General features: G+C 40.2%; 1 protein-coding gene and 2 long non-coding RNA genes across 3 annotated transcripts; all 3 read right to left on the reverse strand.

The window, feature by feature from the left end:
* Nucleotides 1-2,943: 2,943 nt before the first annotated feature.
* Nucleotides 2,944-22,993, reverse strand: LOC108990479 (G-type lectin S-receptor-like serine/threonine-protein kinase LECRK3). The gene is made up of 2 exons (XM_035688029.1): nt 21,183-22,993; nt 2,944-3,591 (listed from the first exon to the last, which is right to left on the reverse strand). Exons 1-2 carry the CDS (start codon nt 22,961-22,963, stop codon nt 3,057-3,059), a joined length of 2,316 nt encoding a protein of 771 aa, XP_035543922.1. The 5' UTR covers nt 22,964-22,993; the 3' UTR covers nt 2,944-3,056.
* Nucleotides 3,740-6,084, reverse strand: LOC118347901. Its single transcript, XR_004801058.1, has 3 exons — nt 5,532-6,084; nt 4,836-4,900; nt 3,740-3,958 (listed from the first exon to the last, which is right to left on the reverse strand). It is a non-coding gene; the product is annotated as an uncharacterized LOC118347901 (long non-coding RNA).
* LOC118347903 lies at nt 11,252-13,592 on the reverse strand. The gene is made up of 3 exons (XR_004801060.1): nt 13,040-13,592; nt 12,348-12,412; nt 11,252-11,470 (listed from the first exon to the last, which is right to left on the reverse strand). It is a non-coding gene; the product is annotated as an uncharacterized LOC118347903 (long non-coding RNA).
* Nucleotides 22,994-24,143: the final 1,150 nt, after the last annotated feature.

Below are 24,143 nucleotides of genomic sequence, written 5' to 3' on the forward strand. Positions count from 1 at the left end.
AATGAGCAAAATAATCTCAATAATAAATCTTTAAACGACAAAATGAAAGTGTTAATTAACTTATCTATACTATAAAACTATCTATTAATAATTAACATCTCAATGAAAATATGGGTTCGATCATGGATTGAACTTTTTGCCTCGTCTCTTTCAAAGGGCCAAAGAGAGATAGGTCCAGTGCAATAGATATAGCCAATGGGGTCGGTCATCGTGGCTCAGGGCCAGCCTCTCTTGCCGAGTCACCAAGCAGGTTGTTTCTAGAGTTTTTGTTTTGTAAAGATATTCTTCTACAAACATCGCAGCAACATTTCACTTTAATTTCACCCAGATTCCACTGTACACAAACAAAACTCTAGAAAAATAACTTTTGATTACCGAATCAATTTCACCTTCACCGGCTTGAAGAACCGAGACAAACGAGGAAGGCGTTCACGCAAACCTCTCTCTCACCCACGACGCCGCAACCTAGAGACTTGTAGGTTGTGACGACGGCGACCACGGGACGGCGACCACGGGACGGCGACCGGAATGGCCGAACAGACTTCCTTCAGACGCACGGCGATCTCCCTCTTCGATTTCGCTCACTCGAAATCTCTCTGTTTTGTTTCCTCTTTCATTTCGACTTTCCCTCCCAATCCGCATACAGTATATTTCATGAGTTTTATTTATTTTCGATTCTTTTTTTTTTCCAACTAACGTGGCAGATTGCCACGTCAGCCGGTTCCGCGCCGGGTCCTCAACCCGGTTGTCTGTAGAAGAATTGGACCAGAGAAATGACCAGTGCAAAAGGAACAGCACGTGAGAGGAAATGTCTGTTGCAGCAAAATGCATCTCTCGATTGCCTCATCGAGAAATCGAGAATGATCTTGGCATGGCTGAAGGTACGAATTCTGTTCTATACACATTTTCTTTGCCTTTGAACTCTTTCTCAACTGCTAGAGGGATATTCAACACACAGGATAGCTTGTAAATTTTGTGGATGAGTTCAAATTTTGTTTCTGATTTGAGTTAGTGTTAGGGGCGTAACCGGTTCGGTCTGGTCCGGTTTTGGACAAAATCTAGGACCGAACCGGTATGTACCGGTTTTGTATTTTCTAAAACCGATTACGTACCGACTACCCTTCTAAACCGGTACCTCCAGTTTTACCGGTTTCCGGTCCGGTCCAGTCCAGTTTTCTGATTTTTTTAAAATATAAGTTTCACAATTTGTCATTAAAAATTTGTTTAAAAAAAAACTGATTTAAAAAATACTGTTTTATACTTTTATTATAAGTTATATATTAGTATTAGTTATAAACTTTTAGTGATTTAATATTAACATTTTATGTAATAATTTATATATTATAATAAGAAATTATTTCATATATGAATATATAATTATATATAAAAATTTCACATAAAAATTTTTAATTATACATAATATATAAAACTTATATATATTAATATATATATATATAATATTTTGTATAAAACTTGTATATACAATAATACAAATATTATTTTTTATATATATTTTTTTATCAACCGGTCTGGTCTGGTCCAAAAAATCCTAAAACCGGAACTAGCCGGTTTTCACATTCTAATAACCAGTCCGGTCCAGACCGATTTTCCGGTTTTCTGGTTTGAATTTACACCCTTAGTTAGTGTATCAATTGGTTTTCTAATTTCATGTTTACATTAAACATAGACAGGATATTTCATGTATTCAACTCCTTTGTCAAATTTCTAGAACTTGATTCTGATGGACTAGATGGATTTGTGCGTGTGACAAGATTGTGTTTAGTGAATGATTAGTCTCGTCTAGAAGATGAATGTTTAAAAAATCAGCATGGCTGGGTTCCTTCTTGCCTTCTGTTTTGCTTAAAAGATTATTTACCTTGTATTAATCATACAAAAGATTTTTAAGATTTTTCATCTCAATTTAGTCCATTAAAATTGCTTGTCACTCGCTAAACTAATCAATTCTTAAGGATCAATTGAATTTCCAACAGCTAGTTGCTTTGTAATGGCTATATATATTAGTACCATTTTAAAAATTTTAAAAAGGGTTCCTATAATTGATCTATATTTTAAAAAAGTTTTACACTCTAAATCATAAAACAAAACTAGTCAAAAGGGAAGACCAAAAGAAGCCAGTGTGATCTGTGCTTCATTTGCCATTTTCTTTTAATGGAATTACAATCAAAATTTTCTAGCATACTGATATTAAATTTATATCATCATCGCCGACATCATAAAATTATTTTAAAAATAAATAAATAAATGGGTCAAGTCGGGTCGGAAGATCCGATCCTTCGGGGGTGTATTTGGACCTTTGGTTCTAATGATCGGGCAAGTCATCGGGTTGGAAGTGCCTTTTTCGAAACCTTATATTTTTGGATTGGGTCGATATGGTACCTTTTTGGGGATGGATAGGATGAAAGGTCCTACTTGGCTACATTTGAATGTTAAATTGAATTGAGATGATAAAATATTGTTAGAATATTATTTTTTAATATTATTATTATTTTAAAATTTAAAAAAATTAAATTATTTATTATATTTTATATTGAAATTTAAACAAATTATAATGTTGAGATGAGTTTAGTTTGATTTTCAAACGCACCTTAACAAGCAGCATCGTCCAGTACATGACATTGACAACAACCACTTTTACAAGAATGGAAACTAAGGGCTCGTTTGTTTTTAGAAATGAGATGAAATGAGATAAGTTAAAATTAAATTAAAAAGTTGAATAAAATATTGTTAGAATATATTTTTTAATATTATTTTTATTTTAAAATTTGAAAAAATTGAATTGTTTATTTTATTTTATATTAAATGTTGGAATAGTTATAATATTAGATAAAATATTTTTTGAAAACAAACCAACTTAAAACTAACAATAACAAGAGAATTCAACCATATTGCACCTAATCACATAGAACAAGAAAAATGCATCAATGAAAAGAGTCAAAAGACTCGTGCCTGTGACCGAGAAGTAAAACTTGTAGGAAAAACTACACTTCGACGTAGAAACTACGAGGCAAAGTCAGTGGAGAGCTACCCTAGCTAGCCTAGATCACACTGAAAAAAGAAGTCGGGCTGGGAGGGGTTGGAATATCTATAGTTCCTTCCAGCATAAGTAGAACTTTCTTCATCGACGGCCGGAGTGATGGCTCATCCTGAATGCACCAAAGTCCTAATTTAACCATCCTCTCAAACTGCTTCTTGTCAACCTCATCATCTGGCCCGACTAATTGATCCAAGTCGCCAGACTCGAAACAGTGGTAGGCCCAGCCTTCAAGAATAGCTATATCCTCTGGTAGACTCCAATCCACGCTCTTTCGTCGACAGACGATCTCCAACAACACAATTCCATAGCTGTAAACATCTGCTTTGACTGTAATGGGTAGTTTCCGATGCCACTCCGGTGCAACATAACCCTTTGTCCCTCTAATTCCGGTAAAGGTCCTGGTTTGGTCTGGTTTCAGTAGCTTTGCCAATCCAAAGTCAGAGATTTTTGCACACCCATAATCATCCATGAGAATGTTCTGGGGTTTTATGTCACAGTGAATGATTTGTCGCTCACACTCTTCGTGGAGATAAAGTGTAACGCCCCGTACCCGAGGGTCCGGAGAGTTAACTCATGTCACTAACAAACCTGTCTCTTCCAGCACTTAAAACTCCAAGGACTTCATGTTTAGCACACAATTCATATTTTTCCAAATAGCCATAACAAAACTCCATAAGTTATCATTACAAAACATAAACCAAAAGGGGTCCACAATCTCCCAATAACCTCAAAAATATAACAATACACCTTTAGGTATCAATAGGTTCAAACAACGTAAAGTACTTCAAATGCTCAAGTTAAATCCATCTACTAACAATGGTACTCTAGAGTACCCAATCCTTCCATCCATATCTAGCCAGCTTCAATTCTATTCCCGACCCCTAGCTGGGAAATCAATATCATCTGAAAATATATGAAGATAAGGGGGGTGAGTTATCAACAACTCAGTAAGCAGAGAACATATACTAGCATGTAAACATGAGCCTTTTCAGAAAGTTCAATATGCCGAAATAAAACATTTTATTTTTATATGCAGATCTCAGAAAACGTGTTATCAGAAAATCAGAGCGACTTTTCAAACATTTCATACTCATGTCAACAATTCATATTTGAGGATCTATTTCATATTCAAAAACGCTTTGGCATAACATAACTGAACATCTCAATCTTATCATGTCATATCATATACCATGTTTAACCCCCGTGGTAGGGTTGTGCTATCCCCGGTGGCCAAACCAGGCAGTATCATGTAGTGAACTTCCCCTTTTTCAATCTCGGAGCCCCGAGTGTGCACACAGGAAAGAACACGTAAAAAGACCACTTTGTTTCCAAAGTGGGTGCACTCATATCATATCATGGTGGTACCAACCATATCACGTGAACAGTATCATCATATCAGAACCATATTCAGAACAGATAAGTATGCCAAAGTTTTATCATATCCATATCATATCAAAACACGTGCGAAACATATTCATATCATTTCTATTTGATCAAAAACAGATCCATATCATTTCATATCACATGCATAAAAATTTCATTGATATCATATTCGCTCTTCTGTATATTTCAGAAACATGTCAAATATTGCTCATGTCTACACAATGCATGTCAGAAAATATTTTCTCCTTTTCGTTCAGATTTCATGAGTGATGCAAATAAACGACCGAGGTTGAATTTTTCTCAAGTTTTCATTTCATCACAAAATATGTAAAGTTTTCAAGAAGTCAACCTCAGTCTCGATAGTTCGTATAAAACCTAGCATAGGAACCCCGCTTACCTGGACTTCTTAGCTTTTCGAAATATTTCCTCAGAAATGCCGAACTAAGAAAATTTATTCGTCACCTACAAGATAATCACGTAAATTTCCATAAGTCTCCAATTAATCTCGTATTTTGATATTCAAGCCTACCGCTTCTAAAATAGTCCATTTTTAATTCCTCAAACTCAAAATTCTCATTATTCTCAACATACCAGCATCACTTTCTAAACTCATCAATATCCGACTTCGACTAAACATTTTATTTTATTCTATAATTTTACAATACAAAGTAACATAACTATAATAAATTCATGCATCTACGCCTAAATAAAACACACTTTACAATCCACGTATCATACTCATGATTTCAAATCCGAATTACATAACCTAACTTAATTAAGCTAACACCCCAACACTACTTTGGAGGCGCACTAAGAGAACAGAAAATAAAATAAAATAAAATAAAACAAAACGTTATTATTTCCTACTATTAATTTAATATGATTTTACATATACATCCGTATATATATATATATATCTACATATATTTACACCAGAAAATCCGTATATATATATGTACAAATATATATATATATATATATTTACACCAGAAGAAAACAAATAAATTTTCGTATACATTCATGCATATATATATATATGTAAGTACACGAGAAACAGAAAACTCACTTCACACAGTGCGGCGGAAACACTTACGGAGGGTGGGGATATACACGGCGGCGTGGAGTGGCTCCTAGCGTGGGATGAGGCAGCGTGAGGCGGACCTGGGTGGAGGAATGACCTCGCCGGTGGTTTCTGTGGAGGCGCAGCACGGAGGAGTGCACAATGGAGGGTGATCACCGCGGCTTAGACAATGCTCTGTTTTTTGACAACAAAAACAGAGTGTTTCGGAGCTTGAAACCGGGGCTACGTGCGTTGGATGGCAGCACCGTGAGACTGAGGTGGCGTGCGGTTGGGGTGATGGACTCCGAACGACCTAGATACCGGCGTGGTTTCGCTTGGTGTGGTGGAGTTGCTGCACGGAAGTGGCTCTGCAGGTGGCCATCTATTGTTGCAGACCGAGGCTTCAGTTTGGTGTTTTGCAGAGAAACCGTGGTCTTCTGTGAAGAGGGAACCGAGCGGCACTTAGTCTAGGGTTGTAGTTGCTTCATATATATATATAGATCAAAATAGAAAGTGGATCAAACCTAAATAAAAGGGAAGAAAAACATGCACAAAAATGGAAACGAAAAACGTGAACCGTGCGATGCGTGGCGTGAACCCGTGAAATGATTTCTGAAAACGTGAACCGCGTGCATGGGTCTAGCAATGCTGGGTCTTACATCCTCCCCCCCTTAAAAAAAATTCCGTCCTCAGAATTTGCTATAAATTGTCGAAACTCCCATCGAAAAGTCGTGGGTACTTATCTCGCATTTCTTCCTCCAACTCCCAAGAAGCTTCACTAATAGCATGATTTTTCCACAACACTTTAACAAAAGGGATAGTTCGAGTCCGTAGCACTTGTTCTTTCCTTTCCAAAATCCGAACTGGCTCTTCCGCATAAGTCATATCCTCCTGAATCTGAAGTGGTTCATAGTCAATAACGTGCGTCGGGTCGGGAATATATTTCCTCAGCATGGAAATATGAAATACATTATGCACTCCCGCAAGTGCCGGTGGAAGTGCTACTCTATAAGCCACTGGTCCAATCCGGTCAAGAATCTCAAATGGCCCAATATATCTTGGGCTCAACTTGCCCTTCTTTCCAAATCTCATAATTCCCTTCGTAGGTGCTATTCTCAAAAATACTTTGTCTCCCACCTCAAACTCCAATTGGCGGCGACGCTTGTCTGCATAACTCTTTTGTCGGCTTTGAGCTGCTTTCATTCTTGCCCGAACGATATCTATCTTCTCTGTAGTCTGCTGAATAATCTCTGGTCCCAAAAGTTTCCTTTCACCTACTTCATCCCAATACAATGGAGATCTACACCTCCTACCATACAAAACCTCATAGGGTGCCATTCCAATGCTAGCCTGGAAACTATTATTATAAGCAAACTCAACCAACGGTAAATGGTGCATCCAAGTTCCCTTAAAATCCATCACACATGCCCTCAACATGTCCTCCAAGATTTGAATAGTTCTTTCTGACTGTCCGTCTGTCTGAGGGTGAAATGCAATACTGAAATTTAACTTAGTACCCATTGCTTCCTGTAAGCTTTGCCAGAACTTGGAAGTGAAACGAGGGTCTCTATCTGACACAATGGATACCGGTACCCCATGCAACCTCACTATTTCCCGCACATACAATTCAGCTAGTTTGTCCAATTTATAAGAAACTTTAATAGGCACAAAATGAGCAGTTTTTGTTAGGCGATCCACGATCACCCATATAGCATCTTGTCCGCTCAATGCCCTCGGTAGGCCCGTCACAAAGTCCATGGAGATATGCTCCCACTTCCACTCTGGGATCTGGAGTGGTTGTAGTAATCCGGCTGGTCTCTGATGCTCCGCCTTCACCTGTTGGCAAGTTAGGCATTGTTCTACAAATTTAGCAATTTCTCTTTTCATACCATTCCACCAAAAAGACTCTCTCAAGTCCCGATACATTTTGGTACTCCCTGGGTGAACTGTGTATAAAGAACGGTGTGCTTCTTCAAGAATTACTCTTTTCAGTTCTTCATTAGCTGGCACGCATAATCTACCTCTAAATCTTAAAACTCCATCTTCGGAAACGCTAAAGTCAGATCTGTCCCCGTTCCCGACTTCTTCCACTAGTTTCACCAACCCTAAATCCACCTTCTGAGCAGCTTTGATTCTATCTAATAAGGTTGGTTGAACTATCAAATTGGCCAAGAAGGTACTTGTATCACTAGTGATAACCTCAATACCGGCTCTTTCTAGGTCCATTAACAACCTATGTTGAGTGGTGAGGGCTGCAACTGCTGGTCCCACCGACTTCCTACTCAAGGCGTCGGCTACAACATTAGCTTTGCCTGGGTGATAGTTGATGGTGCAGTCATAATCCTTGATCAACTCGAGCCATCTCCTCTGCCTCATATTTAATTCTTTTTGGGTGAAGAAATATTTCAAACTCTTGTGATCCGTGTAAATCTCACACTTTTCCCCATACAGATAGTGTCTCCAAATCTTAAGTGCAAAAATGACGGCTGCAAGCTCCAGATCATGCGTGGGATAATTCTGCTCGTACGCTTTCAGTTGGCGTGAGGCATATGCAATAACCTTCCCATGTTGCATCAGCACGCACCCCAAACCAAGCCTTGACGCGTCGCTATAAACTACAAATCCCCCTCTAGCCGTGGGAACTGCTAATACCGGAGTCGTCACTAATCTCCGTTTCAACTCCTGAAAGCTTTCTTCGCACTTTGTTGTCCATTCAAACTTATTATTTTTCTTGGTGAGTGCTGTGAGAGGAACTGCTATCTTGGCGAAACTGTCAATGAATCGACGGTAATAACCCGCCAATCCCAAGAAACTTCTAACCTCATGCACATTCTTCGGCGTCGGCCAATTAACCACTGCTTCTACTTTTCCCGGGTCCACTGAAATGCCATCTTTCGAAACTACATGCCCCAGAAATGCGATTGAATCAAGCCAAAATTCACACTTCTTCAATTTAGCAAACAACTTTTTATCTCTGAGTGTCCCAAGTACCAGCCTCAAATGTTCCTCATGCTCGGGTTTGCCCTTGGAGTAAACCAATATGTCATCAATAAAAACAACTACAAACTTATCCAAAAATTCATGTAACACCCTGTTCATCAAATCCATAAATACTGCTGGGGCATTAGTCAGGCCAAAAGGCATGACCAAAAACTCATAATGGCCATAACGAGTCCTAAACGCCGTCTTAGCTACGTCCTCTGCTCTGATCTTCAATTGATGGTAACCCGATCGAAGATCAATCTTTGAAAATACCTGAGCGCCCTGGAGCTGATCAAACAGATCATCTATACGGGGTAGCGAGTACTTATTCTTTATGGTCACACGATTGAGTTCCCTGTAGTCAATACACATCCTCATCGATCCATCCTTCTTCTTCACAAAGAGGACTGGAGCTCCCCAAGGTGATACACTGGGCCTGATAAAACCCTTATCCAACAGGTCTTGCAATTGTTCCTTGAGTTCCACTAACTCCGACGGTGCCATTCGATAAGGTGCTTTTGAAAGGGGTGCCGTGCCTGGAGCTAGTTCAATAGTAAACTCCACTTCCCGCTCGGGCGGGAGTCCAGGTAAATCTTCTGGGAAAACCTCTGGATATTCTCTCACCACAGGTATCTGCTCTAAGTTCAACTCCTCTTTTGGTACTTCTACCACGCAGGTTAAGAATCCCTGACAACCATCTCGTAACAATTTCCCAACTTGAACGGCAGATATGATGGGTGGATGCATCCTCACTTTTGAACCTGAGAATCGAAATTCACTTTCTTTTGGGGGCCTAAATATCACTTCCTTTTTAAAACAGTCTATGCTGGCGTGGTAGCAAGCCAGCCAATCCATACCCAAGATTACATCAAACCCAAACATGTTAAACACTATCAAATCTGCTGGCATCAATCTTCCCTCAATCAATAAAGGACACCCTGGTAGGAACTTGTCACAGACTACCGAATTTCCTGTTGGGGTCGCAACCACCAACTTGGACTTTAACTCTTCAGTTTCTAAGGTGCAAAATCGAGCATAGGTCATGGAAACAAACGAATGTGTCGCTCCCGAATCAAATAGTACAGTGGCATTTTTAGAAAACAAAGAAATAGTACCTGTGGTCATAATCAACATCATTCATGAACTAAAATTTTTAAGTCTTAATCGTAATCCACAAATCAATATCTTAAAAACATAACCAAGAAGTCATACCCGTGATCACATCATTCCTATCCTCCGCCTCTCCAGGTGTCAGAGCAAAAACCCTTGCAGGTGCAGTAGTATGCTGCATGTTGCCTCGCGCTGTCCCTTCTGTTCTAGGTGGTGGTGGGGGCCTGCTGTTATCCAATCGTAGAGGGCAGTCCCTGAGATAATGGCCCGATCTGCCACAACGGTAGCATAGTCCCGCTTCCTTCCTGCATACTCCAGTATGCACTCGGTTGCAAGTTCTACATTGATACGCTTGATGGGTGCCCTGAACCATTCTTTTTCCTGAGCTACTACCTTCATTTCTCTTTTTCCACGCTCCTTGGTCCATACCAAAATGAGGCCCCGAAGAAATAGTCCTCTTCTTCTGATCGTGCAATGCAGCGCTCCTTTGAAGGCTTCGCTCAAAAACTGTGGCCTTATCTACCAATTCTGAGAAATTTCGAATCTGGAAGCCCACTACTCGCTCATAAAGTTTTTCATTCAGCCCTTGTTCGAATTTACGCGCTTTCTTTTCTTCGTCAGGAATCAGATACGCAGCAAAACGAGATAATTCAATGAATCTAGCTGCATATTGGTGCACCGTCATGGATCCCTGCACCAGAGTGGCAAATTCCATTGCCTTGTCCTCTCGAGCCGAGCTTGGAAAAAATCGCTCAAGAAAAATCTGCTTAAAATGTGGCCAACTGACTATTTCTGTTCCCCCTGCTTCTCGGATAGTTCTTTCTGAGATCCACCATCTTTTTGCCTCACCGGTCAGTTTGAAAGTTGCATATGCCACCTTTTGTTCATCTGTGCAGGTTAACACCCGCAATATTTCCTCAATATCTTGCACCCAATCTTCAGCTAAGGTGGGTTCGCCTTTGCCATCAAATGAAGGGGGGTGCATCCGATTGAACTGTTCTATGTTACCACCTCCTTCATTAGAGTTGCGTTGGCGACCTACGGGATTTTGCGCGAGATCGTCTATTAACTGATGAGCTGCTGCTCGTAGTACTTCAGAAGCACTCGGGTTTGCTCCCCTTTCATTCTCGTTCACGTTCAAGTCCGACATACTTCGTTCGCGACGACGAGGTGGCATCCTGTAATAAAGAGAAAAGAAGTACGCGCAACAGTAGTAATGATTAAACTCCAAAGTCTAAAACTTTAACGCCATCAAATCTATTTAATAAAAGTCTCCAAAATCAAACCAAACCACAAACAACATGAATTCCACTCATAGACCTACAAAATCCTACACATCAAAGTCATTCCTAAAGTTCGTAAAATTTAAGACCTCGAATACCTATGATATTCTTCCTCATAACCCACTCCACCATCACATCCAATCTGAAAATGATTTCTTAAAGCCTATCTATACTCCATGATCTTACGCTCTATAGTCTGCAGAACCTCAAACCTGGCTCTGATACCAACTGTAACGCCCCGTACCCGAGGGTCCGGAGAGTTAACTCATGTCACTAACAAACCTGTCTCTTCCAGCACTTAAAACTCCAAGGACTTCATGTTTAGCACACAATTCATATTTTTCCAAATAGCCATAACAAAACTCCATAAGTTATCATTACAAAACATAAACCAAAAGGGGTCCACAATCTCCCAATAACCTCAAAAATATAACAATACACCTTTAGGTATCAATAGGTTCAAACAACGTAAAGTACTTCAAATGCTCAAGTTAAATCCATCTACTAACAATGGTACTCTAGAGTACCCAATCCTTCCATCCATATCTAGCCAGCTTCAATTCTATTCCCGACCCCTAGCTGGGAAATCAATATCATCTGAAAATATATGAAGATAAGGGGGGTGAGTTATCAACAACTCAGTAAGCAGAGAACATATACTAGCATGTAAACATGAGCCTTTTCAGAAAGTTCAATATGCCGAAATAAAACATTTTATTTTTATATGCAGATCTCAGAAAACGTGTTATCAGAAAATCAGAGCGACTTTTCAAACATTTCATACTCATGTCAACAATTCATATTTGAGGATCTATTTCATATTCAAAAACGCTTTGGCATAACATAACTGAACATCTCAATCTTATCATGTCATATCATATACCATGTTTAACCCCCGTGGTAGGGTTGTGCTATCCCCGGTGGCCAAACCAGGCAGTATCATGTAGTGAACTTCCCCTTTTTCAATCTCGGAGCCCCGAGTGTGCACACAGGAAAGAACACGTAAAAAGACCACTTTGTTTCCAAAGTGGGTGCACTCATATCATATCATGGTGGTACCAACCATATCACGTGAACAGTATCATCATATCAGAACCATATTCAGAACAGATAAGTATGCCAAAGTTTTATCATATCCATATCATATCAAAACACGTGCGAAACATATTCATATCATTTCTATTTGATCAAAAACAGATCCATATCATTTCATATCACATGCATAAAAATTTCATTGATATCATATTCGCTCTTCTGTATATTTCAGAAACATGTCAAATATTGCTCATGTCTACACAATGCATGTCAGAAAATATTTTCTCCTTTTCGTTCAGATTTCATGAGTGATGCAAATAAACGACCGAGGTTGAATTTTTCTCAAGTTTTCATTTCATCACAAAATATGTAAAGTTTTCAAGAAGTCAACCTCAGTCTCGATAGTTCGTATAAAACCTAGCATAGGAACCCCGCTTACCTGGACTTCTTAGCTTTTCGAAATATTTCCTCAGAAATGCCGAACTAAGAAAATTTATTCGTCACCTACAAGATAATCACGTAAATTTCCATAAGTCTCCAATTAATCTCGTATTTTGATATTCAAGCCTACCGCTTCTAAAATAGTCCATTTTTAATTCCTCAAACTCAAAATTCTCATTATTCTCAACATACCAGCATCACTTTCTAAACTCATCAATATCCGACTTCGACTAAACATTTTATTTTATTCTATAATTTACAATACAAAGTAACATAACTATAATAAATTCATGCATCTACGCCTAAATAAAACACACTTTACAATCCACGTATCATACTCATGATTTCAAATCCGAATTACATAACCTAACTTAATTAAGCTAACACCCCAACACTACTTTGGAGGCGCACTAAGAGAACAGAAAATAAAATAAAATAAAATAAAACAAAACGTTATTATTTCCTACTATTAATTTAATATGATTTTACATATACATCCGTATATATATATATATCTACATATATTTACACCAGAAAATCCGTATATATATATGTACAAATATATATATATATATATATTACACCAGAAGAAAACAAATAAATTTTCGTATACATTCATGCATATATATATATATGTAAGTACACGAGAAACAGAAAACTCACTTCACACAGTGCGGCGGAAGCACTTACGGAGGGTGGGGATATACACGGCGGCGTGGAGTGGCTCCTAGCGTGGGATGAGGCAGCGTGAGGCGGACCTGGGTGGAGGAATGACCTCGCCGGTGGTTTCTGTGGAGGCGCAGCACGGAGGAGTGCACAATGGAGGGTGATCACCGCGGCTTAGACAATGCTCTGTTTTTTGACAACAAAAACAGAGTGTTTCGGAGCTTGAAACCGGGGCTACGTGAGTTGGATGGCAGCACCGTGAGACTGAGGTGGCGTGCGGTTGGGGTGATGGACTCCGAACGACCTAGATACCGGCGTGGTTTCGCTTGGTGTGGTGGAGTTGCTGCACGGAAGTGGCTCTGCAGGTGGCCATCTATTGTTGCAGACCGAGGCTTCAGTTTGGTGTTTTGCAGAGAAACCGTGGTCTTCTGTGAAGAGGGAACCGAGCGGCACTTAGTCTAGGGTTGTAGTTGCTTCATATATATATATAGATCAAAATAGAAAGTGGATCAAACCTAAATAAAAGGGAAGAAAAACATGCACAAAAATGGAAACGAAAAACGTGAACCGTGCGATGCGTGGCGTGAACCCGTGAAATGATTTCTGAAAACGTGAACCGCGTGCATGGGTCTAGCAATGCTGGGTCTTACATCCTCCCCCCCTTAAAAAAAATTCCGTCCTCAGAATTTGCTATAAATTGTCGAAACTCCCATCGAAAAGTCGTGGGTACTTATCTCGCATTTCTTCCTCCAACTCCCAAGAAGCTTCACTAATAGCATGATTTTTCCACAACACTTTAACAAAAGGGATAGTTCGAGTCCGTAGCACTTGTTCTTTCCTTTCCAAAATCCGAACTGGCTCTTCCGCATAAGTCATATCCTCCTGAATCTGAAGTGGTTCATAGTCAATAACGTGCGTCGGGTCGGGAATATATTTCCTCAGCATGGAAATATGAAATACATTATGCACTCCCGCAAGTGCCGGTGGAAGTGCTACTCTATAAGCCACTGGTCCAATCCGGTCAAGAATCTCAAATGGCCCAATATATCTTGGGCTCAACTTGCCCTTCTTTCCAAATCTCATAATTCCCTTCGTAGGTGCTATTCTCAAAAATACTTTGTCTCCCACCTCAAACTCCAATTGGCGGCGACGCTTGTCTGCATAACTCTTTTGTCGGCTTTGAGCTGCTTTCATTCTTGCCCGAACGATATCTATCTTCTCTGTAGTCTGCTGAATAATCTCTGGTCCCAAAAGTTTCCTTTCACCTACTTCATCCCAATACAATGGAGATCTACACCTCCTACCATACAAAACCTCATAGGGTGCCATTCCAATGCTAGCCTGGAAACTATTATTATAAGCAAACTCAACCAACGGTAAATGGTGCATCCAAGTTCCCTTAAAATCCATCACACATGCCCTCAACATGTCCTCCAAGATTTGAATAGTTCTTTCTGACTGTCCGTCTGTCTGAGGGTGAAATGCAATACTGAAATTTAACTTAGTACCCATTGCTTCCTGTAAGCTTTGCCAGAACTTGGAAGTGAAACGAGGGTCTCTATCTGACACAATGGATACCGGTACCCCATGCAACCTCACTATTTCCCGCACATACAATTCAGCTAGTTTGTCCAATTTATAAGAAACTTTAATAGGCACAAAATGAGCAGTTTTTGTTAGGCGATCCACGATCACCCATATAGCATCTTGTCCGCTCAATGCCCTCGGTAGGCCCGTCACAAAGTCCATGGAGATATGCTCCCACTTCCACTCTGGGATCTGGAGTGGTTGTAGTAATCCGGCTGGTCTCTGATGCTCCGCCTTCACCTGTTGGCAAGTTAGGCATTGTTCTACAAATTTAGCAATTTCTCTTTTCATACCATTCCACCAAAAAGACTCTCTCAAGTCCCGATACATTTTGGTACTCCCTGGGTGAACTGTGTATAAAGAACGGTGTGCTTCTTCAAGAATTACTCTTTTCAGTTCTTCATTAGCTGGCACGCATAATCTACCTCTAAATCTTAAAACTCCATCTTCGGAAACGCTAAAGTCAGATCTGTCCCCGTTCCCGACTTCTTCCACTAGTTTCACCAACCCTAAATCCACCTTCTGAGCAGCTTTGATTCTATCTAATAAGGTTGGTTGAACTATCAAATTGGCCAAGAAGGTACTTGTATCACTAGTGATAACCTCAATACCGGCTCTTTCTAGGTCCATTAACAACCTATGTTGAGTGGTGAGGGCTGCAACTGCTGGTCCCACCGACTTCCTACTCAAGGCGTCGGCTACAACATTAGCTTTGCCTGGGTGATAGTTGATGGTGCAGTCATAATCCTTGATCAACTCGAGCCATCTCCTCTGCCTCATATTTAATTCTTTTTGGGTGAAGAAATATTTCAAACTCTTGTGATCCGTGTAAATCTCACACTTTTCCCCATACAGATAGTGTCTCCAAATCTTAAGTGCAAAAATGACGGCTGCAAGCTCCAGATCATGCGTGGGATAATTCTGCTCGTACGCTTTCAGTTGGCGTGAGGCATATGCAATAACCTTCCCATGTTGCATCAGCACGCACCCCAAACCAAGCCTTGACGCGTCGCTATAAACTACAAATCCCCCTCTAGCCGTGGGAACTGCTAATACCGGAGTCGTCACTAATCTCCGTTTCAACTCCTGAAAGCTTTCTTCGCACTTTGTTGTCCATTCAAACTTATTATTTTTCTTGGTGAGTGCTGTGAGAGGAACTGCTATCTTGGCGAAACTGTCAATGAATCGACGGTAATAACCCGCCAATCCCAAGAAACTTCTAACCTCATGCACATTCTTCGGCGTCGGCCAATTAACCACTGCTTCTACTTTTCCCGGGTCCACTGAAATGCCATCTTTCGAAACTACATGCCCCAGAAATGCGATTGAATCAAGCCAAAATTCACACTTCTTCAATTTAGCAAACAACTTTTTATCTCTGAGTGTCCCAAGTACCAGCCTCAAATGTTCCTCATGCTCGGGTTTGCCCTTGGAGTAAACCAATATGTCATCAATAAAAACAACTACAAACTTATCCAAAAATTCATGTAACACCCTGTTCATCAAATCCATAAATACTGCTGGGGCATTAGTCAGGCCAAAAGGCATGACCAAAAACTCATAATGGCCATAACGAGTCCTAAACGCCGTCTTAGCTACGTCCTCTGCTCTGATCTTCAATTGATGGTAACCCGATCGAAGATCAATCTTTGAAAATACCTGAGCGCCCTGGAGCTGATCAAACAGATCATCTATACGGGGTAGCGGGTACTTATTCTTTATGGTCACACGATTGAGTTCCCTGTAGTCAATACACATCCTCATCGATCCATCCTTCTTCTTCACAAAGAGGACTGGAGCTCCCCAAGGTGATACACTGGGCCTGATAAAACCCTTATCCAACAGGTCTTGCAATTGTTCCTTGAGTTCCACTAACTCCGACGGTGCCATTCGATAAGGTGCTTTTGAAAGGGGTGCCGTGCCTGGAGCTAGTTCAATAGTAAACTCCACTTCCCGCTCGGGCGGGAGTCCAGGTAAATCTTCTGGGAAAACCTCTGGATATTCTCTCACCACAGGTATCTGCTCTAAGTTCAACTCCTCTTTTGGTACTTCTACCACGCAGGTTAAGAATCCCTGACAACCATCTCGTAACAATTTCCCAACTTGAACGGCAGATATGATGGGTGGATGCATCCTCACTTTTGAACCTGAGAATCGAAATTCACTTTCTTTTGGGGGCCTAAATATCACTTCCTTTTTAAAACAGTCTATGCTGGCGTGGTAGCAAGCCAGCCAATCCATACCCAAGATTACATCAAACCCAAACATGTTAAACACTATCAAATCTGCTGGCATCAATCTTCCCTCAATCAATAAAGGACACCCTGGTAGGAACTTGTCACAGACTACCGAATTTCCTGTTGGGGTCGCAACCACCAACTTGGACTTTAACTCTTCAGTTTCTAAGGTGCAAAATCGAGCATAGGTCATGGAAACAAACGAATGTGTCGCTCCCGAATCAAATAGTACAGTGGCATTTTTAGAAAACAAAGAAATAGTACCTGTGGTCATAATCAACATCATTCATGAACTAAAATTTTTAAGTCTTAATCGTAATCCACAAATCAATATCTTAAAAACATAACCAAGAAGTCATACCCGTGATCACATCATTCCTATCCTCCGCCTCTCCAGGTGTCAGAGCAAAAACCCTTGCAGGTGCAGTAGTATGCTGCATGTTGCCTCGCGCTGTCCCTTCTGTTCTAGGTGGTGGTGGGGGCCTGCTGTTATCCAATCGTAGAGGGCAGTCCCTGAGATAATGGCCCGATCTGCCACAACGGTAGCATAGTCCCGCTTCCTTCCTGCATACTCCAGTATGCACTCGGTTGCAAGTTCTACATTGATACGCTTGATGGGTGCCCTGAACCATTCTTTTTCCTGAGCTACTACCTTCATTTCTCTTTTTCCACGCTCCTTGGTCCATACCAAAATGAGGCCCCGAAGAAATAGTCCTCTTCTTCTGATCGTGCAATGCAGCGCTCCTTTGAAGGCTTCGCTCAAAAACTGTGGCCTTATCTACCAATTCTGAGAAATTTCGAATCTGGAAGCCCACTACTCGCTCATAAAGTTTTTCATTCAGCCCTTGTTCGAATTTACGCGCTTTCTTTTCTTCGTCAGGAATCAGATACGCAGCAAAACGAGATAATTCAATGAATCTAGCTGCATATTGGTGCACCGTCATGGATCCCTGCACCAGAGTGGCAAATTCCATTGCCTTGTCCTCTCGAGCCGAGCTTGGAAAAAATCGCTCAAGAAAAATCTGCTTAAAATGTGGCCAACTGACTATTTCTGTTCCCCCTGCTTCTCGGATAGTTCTTTCTGAGATCCACCATCTTTTTGCCTCACCGGTCAGTTTGAAAGTTGCATATGCCACCTTTTGTTCATCTGTGCAGGTTAACACCCGCAATATTTCCTCAATATCTTGCACCCAATCTTCAGCTAAGGTGGGTTCGCCTTTGCCATCAAATGAAGGGGGGTGCATCCGATTGAACTGTTCTATGTTACCACCTCCTTCATTAGAGTTGCGTTGGCGACCTACGGGATTTTGCGCGAGATCGTCTATTAACTGATGAGCTGCTGCTCGTAGTACTTCAGAAGCACTCGGGTTTGCTCCCCTTTCATTCTCGTTCACGTTCAAGTCCGACATACTTCGTTCGCGACGACGAGGTGGCATCCTGTAATAAAGAGAAAAGAAGTACGCGCAACAGTAGTAATGATTAAACTCCAAAGTCTAAAACTTTAACGCCATCAAATCTATTTAATAAAAGTCTCCAAAATCAAACCAAACCACAAACAACATGAATTCCACTCATAGACCTACAAAATCCTACACATCAAAGTCATTCCTAAAGTTCGTAAAATTTAAGACCTCGAATACCTATGATATTCTTCCTCATAACCCACTCCACCATCACATCCAATCTGAAAATGATTTCTTAAAGCCTATCTATACTCCATGATCTTACGCTCTATAGTCTGCAGAACCTCAAACCTGGCTCTGATACCAACTGTAACGCCCCGTACCCGAGGGTCCGGAGAGTTAACTCATGTCACTAACAAACCTGTCTCTTCCAGCACTTAAAACTCCAAGGACTTCATGTTTAGCACACAATTCATATTTTTCCAAATAGCCATAACAAAACTCCATAAGTTATCATTACAAAACATAAACCAAAAGGGGTCCACAATCTCCCAATAACCTCAAAAATATAACAATACACCTTTAGGTATCAATAGGTTCAAACAACGTAAAGTACTTCAAATGCTCAAGTTAAATCCATCTACTAACAATGGTACTCTAGAGTACCCAATCCTTCCATCCATATCTAGCCAGCTTCAATTCTATTCCCGACCCCCAGCTGGGAAATCAATATCATCTGAAAATATATGAAGATAAGGGGGGTGAGTTATCAACAACTCAGTAAGCAGAGAACATATACTAGCATGTAAACATGAGCCTTTTCAGAAAGTTCAATATGCCGAAATAAAACATTTTATTTTTATATGCAGATCTCAGAAAACGTGTTATCAGAAAATCAGAGCGACTTTTCAAACATTTCATACTCATGTCAACAATTCATATTTGAGGATCTATTTCATATTCAAAAACGCTTTGGCATAACATAACTGAACATCTCAATCTTATCATGTCATATCATATACCATGTTTAACCCCCGTGGTAGGGTTGTGCTATCCCCGGTGGCCAAACCAGGCAGTATCATGTAGTGAACTTCCCCTTTTTCAATCTCGGAGCCCCGAGTGTGCACACAGGAAAGAACACGTAAAAAGACCACTTTGTTTCCAAAGTGGGTGCACTCATATCATATCATGGTGGTACCAACCATATCACGTGAACAGTATCATCATATCAGAACCATATTCAGAACAGATAAGTATGCCAAAGTTTTATCATATCCATATCATATCAAAACACGTGCGAAACATATTCATATCATTTCTATTTGATCAAAAACAGATCCATATCATTTCATATCACATGCATAAAAATTTCATTGATATCATATTCGCTCTTCTGTATATTTCAGAAACATGTCAAATATTGCTCATGTCTACACAATGCATGTCAGAAAATATTTTCTCCTTTTCGTTCAGATTTCATGAGTGATGCAAATAAACGACCGAGGTTGAATTTTTCTCAAGTTTTCATTTCATCACAAAATATGTAAAGTTTTCAAGAAGTCAACCTCAGTCTCGATAGTTCGTATAAAACCTAGCATAGGAACCCCGCTTACCTGGACTTCTTAGCTTTTCGAAATATTTCCTCAGAAATGCCGAACTAAGAAAATTTATTCGTCACCTACAAGATAATCACGTAAATTTCCATAAGTCTCCAATTAATCTCGTATTTTGATATTCAAGCCTACCGCTTCTAAAATAGTCCATTTTTAATTCCTCAAACTCAAAATTCTCATTATTCTCAACATACCAGCATCACTTTCTAAACTCATCAATATCCGACTTCGACTAAACATTTTATTTTATTCTATAATTTTACAATACAAAGTAACATAACTATAATAAATTCATGCATCTACGCCTAAATAAAACACACTTTACAATCCACGTATCATACTCATGATTTCAAATCCGAATTACATAACCTAACTTAATTAAGCTAACACCCCAACACTACTTTGGAGGCGCACTAAGAGAACAGAAAATAAAATAAAATAAAATAAAACAAAACGTTATTATTTCCTACTATTAATTTAATATGATTTTACATATACATCCGTATATATATATATATATCTACATATATTTACACCAGAAAATCCGTATATATATATGTACAAATATATATATATATATATTTACACCAGAAGAAAACAAATAAATTTTCGTATACATTCATGCATATATATATATATGTAAGTACACGAGAAACAGAAAACTCACTTCACACAGTGCGGCGGAAGCACTTACGGAGGGTGGGGATATACACGGCGGCGTGGAGTGGCTCCTAGCGTGGGATGAGGCAGCGTGAGGCGGACCTGGGTGGAGGAATGACCTCGCCGGTGGTTTCTGTGGAGGCGCAGCACGGAGGAGTGCACAATGGAGGGTGATCACCGCGGCTTAGACAATGCTCTGTTTTTTGACAACAAAAACAGAGTGTTTCGGAGCTTGAAACCGGGGCTACGTGCGTTGGATGGCAGCACCGTGAGACTGAGGTGGCGTGCGGTTGGGGTGATGGACTCCGAACGACCTAGATACCGGCGTGGTTTCGCTTGGTGTGGTGGAGTTGCTGCACGGAAGTGGCTCTGCAGGTGGCCATCTATTGTTGCAGACCGAGGCTTCAGTTTGGTGTTTTGCAGAGAAACCGTGGTCTTCTGTGAAGAGGGAACCGAGCGGCACTTAGTCTAGGGTTGTAGTTGCTTCATATATATATATAGATCAAAATAGAAAGTGGATCAAACCTAAATAAAAGGGAAGAAAAACATGCACAAAAATGGAAACGAAAAACGTGAACCGTGCGATGCGTGGCGTGAACCCGTGAAATGATTTCTGAAAACGTGAACCGCGTGCATGGGTCTAGCAATGCTGGGTCTTACATAAAGTATTCCTCTTGCTATGTCGCGAGCAATTCCCTTTCTTTCTTCCCAACAAGTCTGTTTTTCTGGTGTGAAGAGTATATCTGCGAGTGACCCATTGCTCATGTACTCGTATACCAAAAGCCTATGAGTTCCGTCATGACAGTACCCGAGTAGACGGACAAGATTTCTGTGATGCGTTCTCCCGATCACTTTCATCTCAGTCTGGAACTCTCTTTCCCCTTCAGCCAACACTTTCTCTAGCTTCTTCACTGCCACAATCTTTTGGCCATTCAATATTGCCCCTTTGTAAACTGTGCCAAATGATCCTCTTCCAACCTCTTCCCTAAAACCATCGGTCGCTTTCTCGAGTTCTGGATAAGTAAATGATCGCGGAGCAACATCGTCCCCCACCTCAGCATTTCCATTAACCGGGAGCTTTCTATACCAGAAATGATTTTTATAGAACACAATTCCAGAAATTACCAGCATCATACCTCCAAAAGTAAGAAAGACAGCACTGATAATTAGCATTTCCAGTCTATGGCCTTCCTGGTTGGGTTTTGGCATATCAGCGGGTGTCGATTTCCCTACCTTGATGAAAGCTATGTTTGAATCAGTCAACTGCCTTCTCCCGTATCTCAATGGGAGCCTTTGTTTTCTGCACCTGCTGTCCTTGAATAGCGCAGCTTCACAGTTACAGTCCTCTAAGCAAGCTTGTTTGCAATCTTCTTTGAGTGGAAATGACAAAACAGAATACGAAATATCTTCCCATACGGTATTAGCCAGCTCGCGCATGGTGTATGTATTGTATTCATTCTTACTATTGCAATCTGCAGCATTGAAACTTTTCTCACAGCCTGCAGTCCGATTCCCCGGGTGTACCATTTCAAACCCAGGAAGACATACACATCTAGCTTCTGTATCATTCGAAACACAATAACCGTTTAGTCCACAGAGACCCTTGGGATCACACAAATCACCGGAAGATGACCATACAACTGACCAGTTTCCATTCTGTTTCAACTCATACGAGTACAGTCGGAATATCCCATCTGCATCAATTCTCATAAGATAAATAGTATCCTTTGTAGGATATCCTCCATCGGTTACATTCCTAATGTTAGCACCAGTAGCGTTGAGCAAGTAGAGATGGCCATCAGGACTAAAGTTTAGCGTTACGTTATCTCCACTTCCAAATGTGCCAGATCCCCAGTAAGCATATCCAGCGGTGTCTGGAGTGTCCACCGGATATTGAACAAGGTGTCCATCATGTTGCATCTTAAGACGAAAGATACCCGTTGAGTGATCAGTTGCTGATACACTAGAAAACAGCTCCGTACCTGCTAAGAGACGTTGACCGGGTAAAAGGGAATCAGTCGGATGCTCAAAACTCTGCCACTGTATTTCTTGATCGGAATTATAGAGCACAAAATTTCCTGTATCAAGCATGGCAGCTGAAGTAGACCCAAGAGAATCAGCTATGATGATTTGCGTTTGCTCTGGTGTCGATTGCAGGACAAGCGTGCCATCCCTTGAAAAACTCAAGGTAGCACTGCTGGAGACTGGAGGTACGTCACGGTTTGCAGTCCAGACAACAGTTTTTTGAGGAATTCCAGCAAGAAAAATACCAACAGCGTAGCCATTGCCTTGCTTATAAAATCCAAAAGCATAGAGACCAGAACGTGACAACCATGTAGAGTTGATTCCGGGTGTTAGATAAGAGCCTCGGCTTACATTGGACTCCATTTGTTGAGCTGAAGAAGTAAAAAATGTAGAGAGAAGGAGAAACAGAACGACAGAATCCATAAGGAGACAATCAGCTCACTCTTTGTGACGTCTCTGTTCTTTCCTGTTTTGTTTCATTAGAGAATAATTGTTTTTCGAGTGAAGTCGAAAGTATTTAAAGTTTACAAACAGTTGTTTCCTCTAATTTCAACGTCGACTATTCCGAGTCCTACCGAGACAAGTTATAACTATCTTGCGGACTACGCGTACGCAGGACCGTTGACGGATTCAAAATCAGACATTATATCCCTAACCCGGAGGACAGGATTAAAGTGCTTGGCATGATCAGAGAGAGGTTCACCACCAAATGAGAAATTAACACTAATCATACTCGCACGTTTATTTAAAATTTAGATCCTTAATTATTTTCCTAAGGATTTTAAATAAATAGACTAATTAAGTACAGGAGATAATGGTGGACATGATCTAAGGAATTGAAAGCTACTGTCCAACCAAGAAATTAATACATGAAAACTGCAGTTTTTGATTATTCAATATATTTGGTATGCCATCGCCCGTCCCGGGGGTTGGGACTGCAATGCACGGTCATATTAAATTCGTAGGAAGACCCAAACGTTGATCTGTCAATATTCAAATTTGAATGCAAATAAATAGACCCAATGCTAAATAAATACTCATGTCATTAGATCAAGAAAATACTCTTGACATGTTAGTCAAAGTCTTCTGTGTAATGGAGGTCAACAATCCTTAATTGAGAGCCACGTACAATGATCAACTAATCCTAGTTACGTGTAAAAACTCTAACTAAACATATTTTTTATTTTTATTTTCCTTATCAAATATATGATGTATAGATAATGAGTAAAAAAATTCCTTTAATTTAACAAGAATAAATCAAATAAAAAATCAGATATAGTGTGTAGTATAAAAATGATGAGTTGAAGAGCCCTTATTTCGTGATTGTCAATAATGGGATTGGATTTCTACTCGTAAGGAAAGAATGTTCAATGTTGGATACCTTTCACGTGGTTGTATTTTTTGTTGAAAATGGAATGGTTTCAAATTCTCAAAATACATTACTGACGGCGGACCCTCCCCTTTAAGACTATAAATGAATCAGTCTGTTCGATAGCTCGCTCGATACTCTCTCTATTAAACTTGAATCGAATTCGACTCGTGAAAACAAAAAAATTCGCTTATGAAAACATATATCTACTCGATTAATAAATGATACATACTA

This window comes from Juglans regia, chromosome 1 (assembly GCF_001411555.2).
Source record: "Juglans regia cultivar Chandler chromosome 1, Walnut 2.0, whole genome shotgun sequence".
Lineage (NCBI taxonomy): Eukaryota > Viridiplantae > Streptophyta > Magnoliopsida > Fagales > Juglandaceae > Juglans > Juglans regia.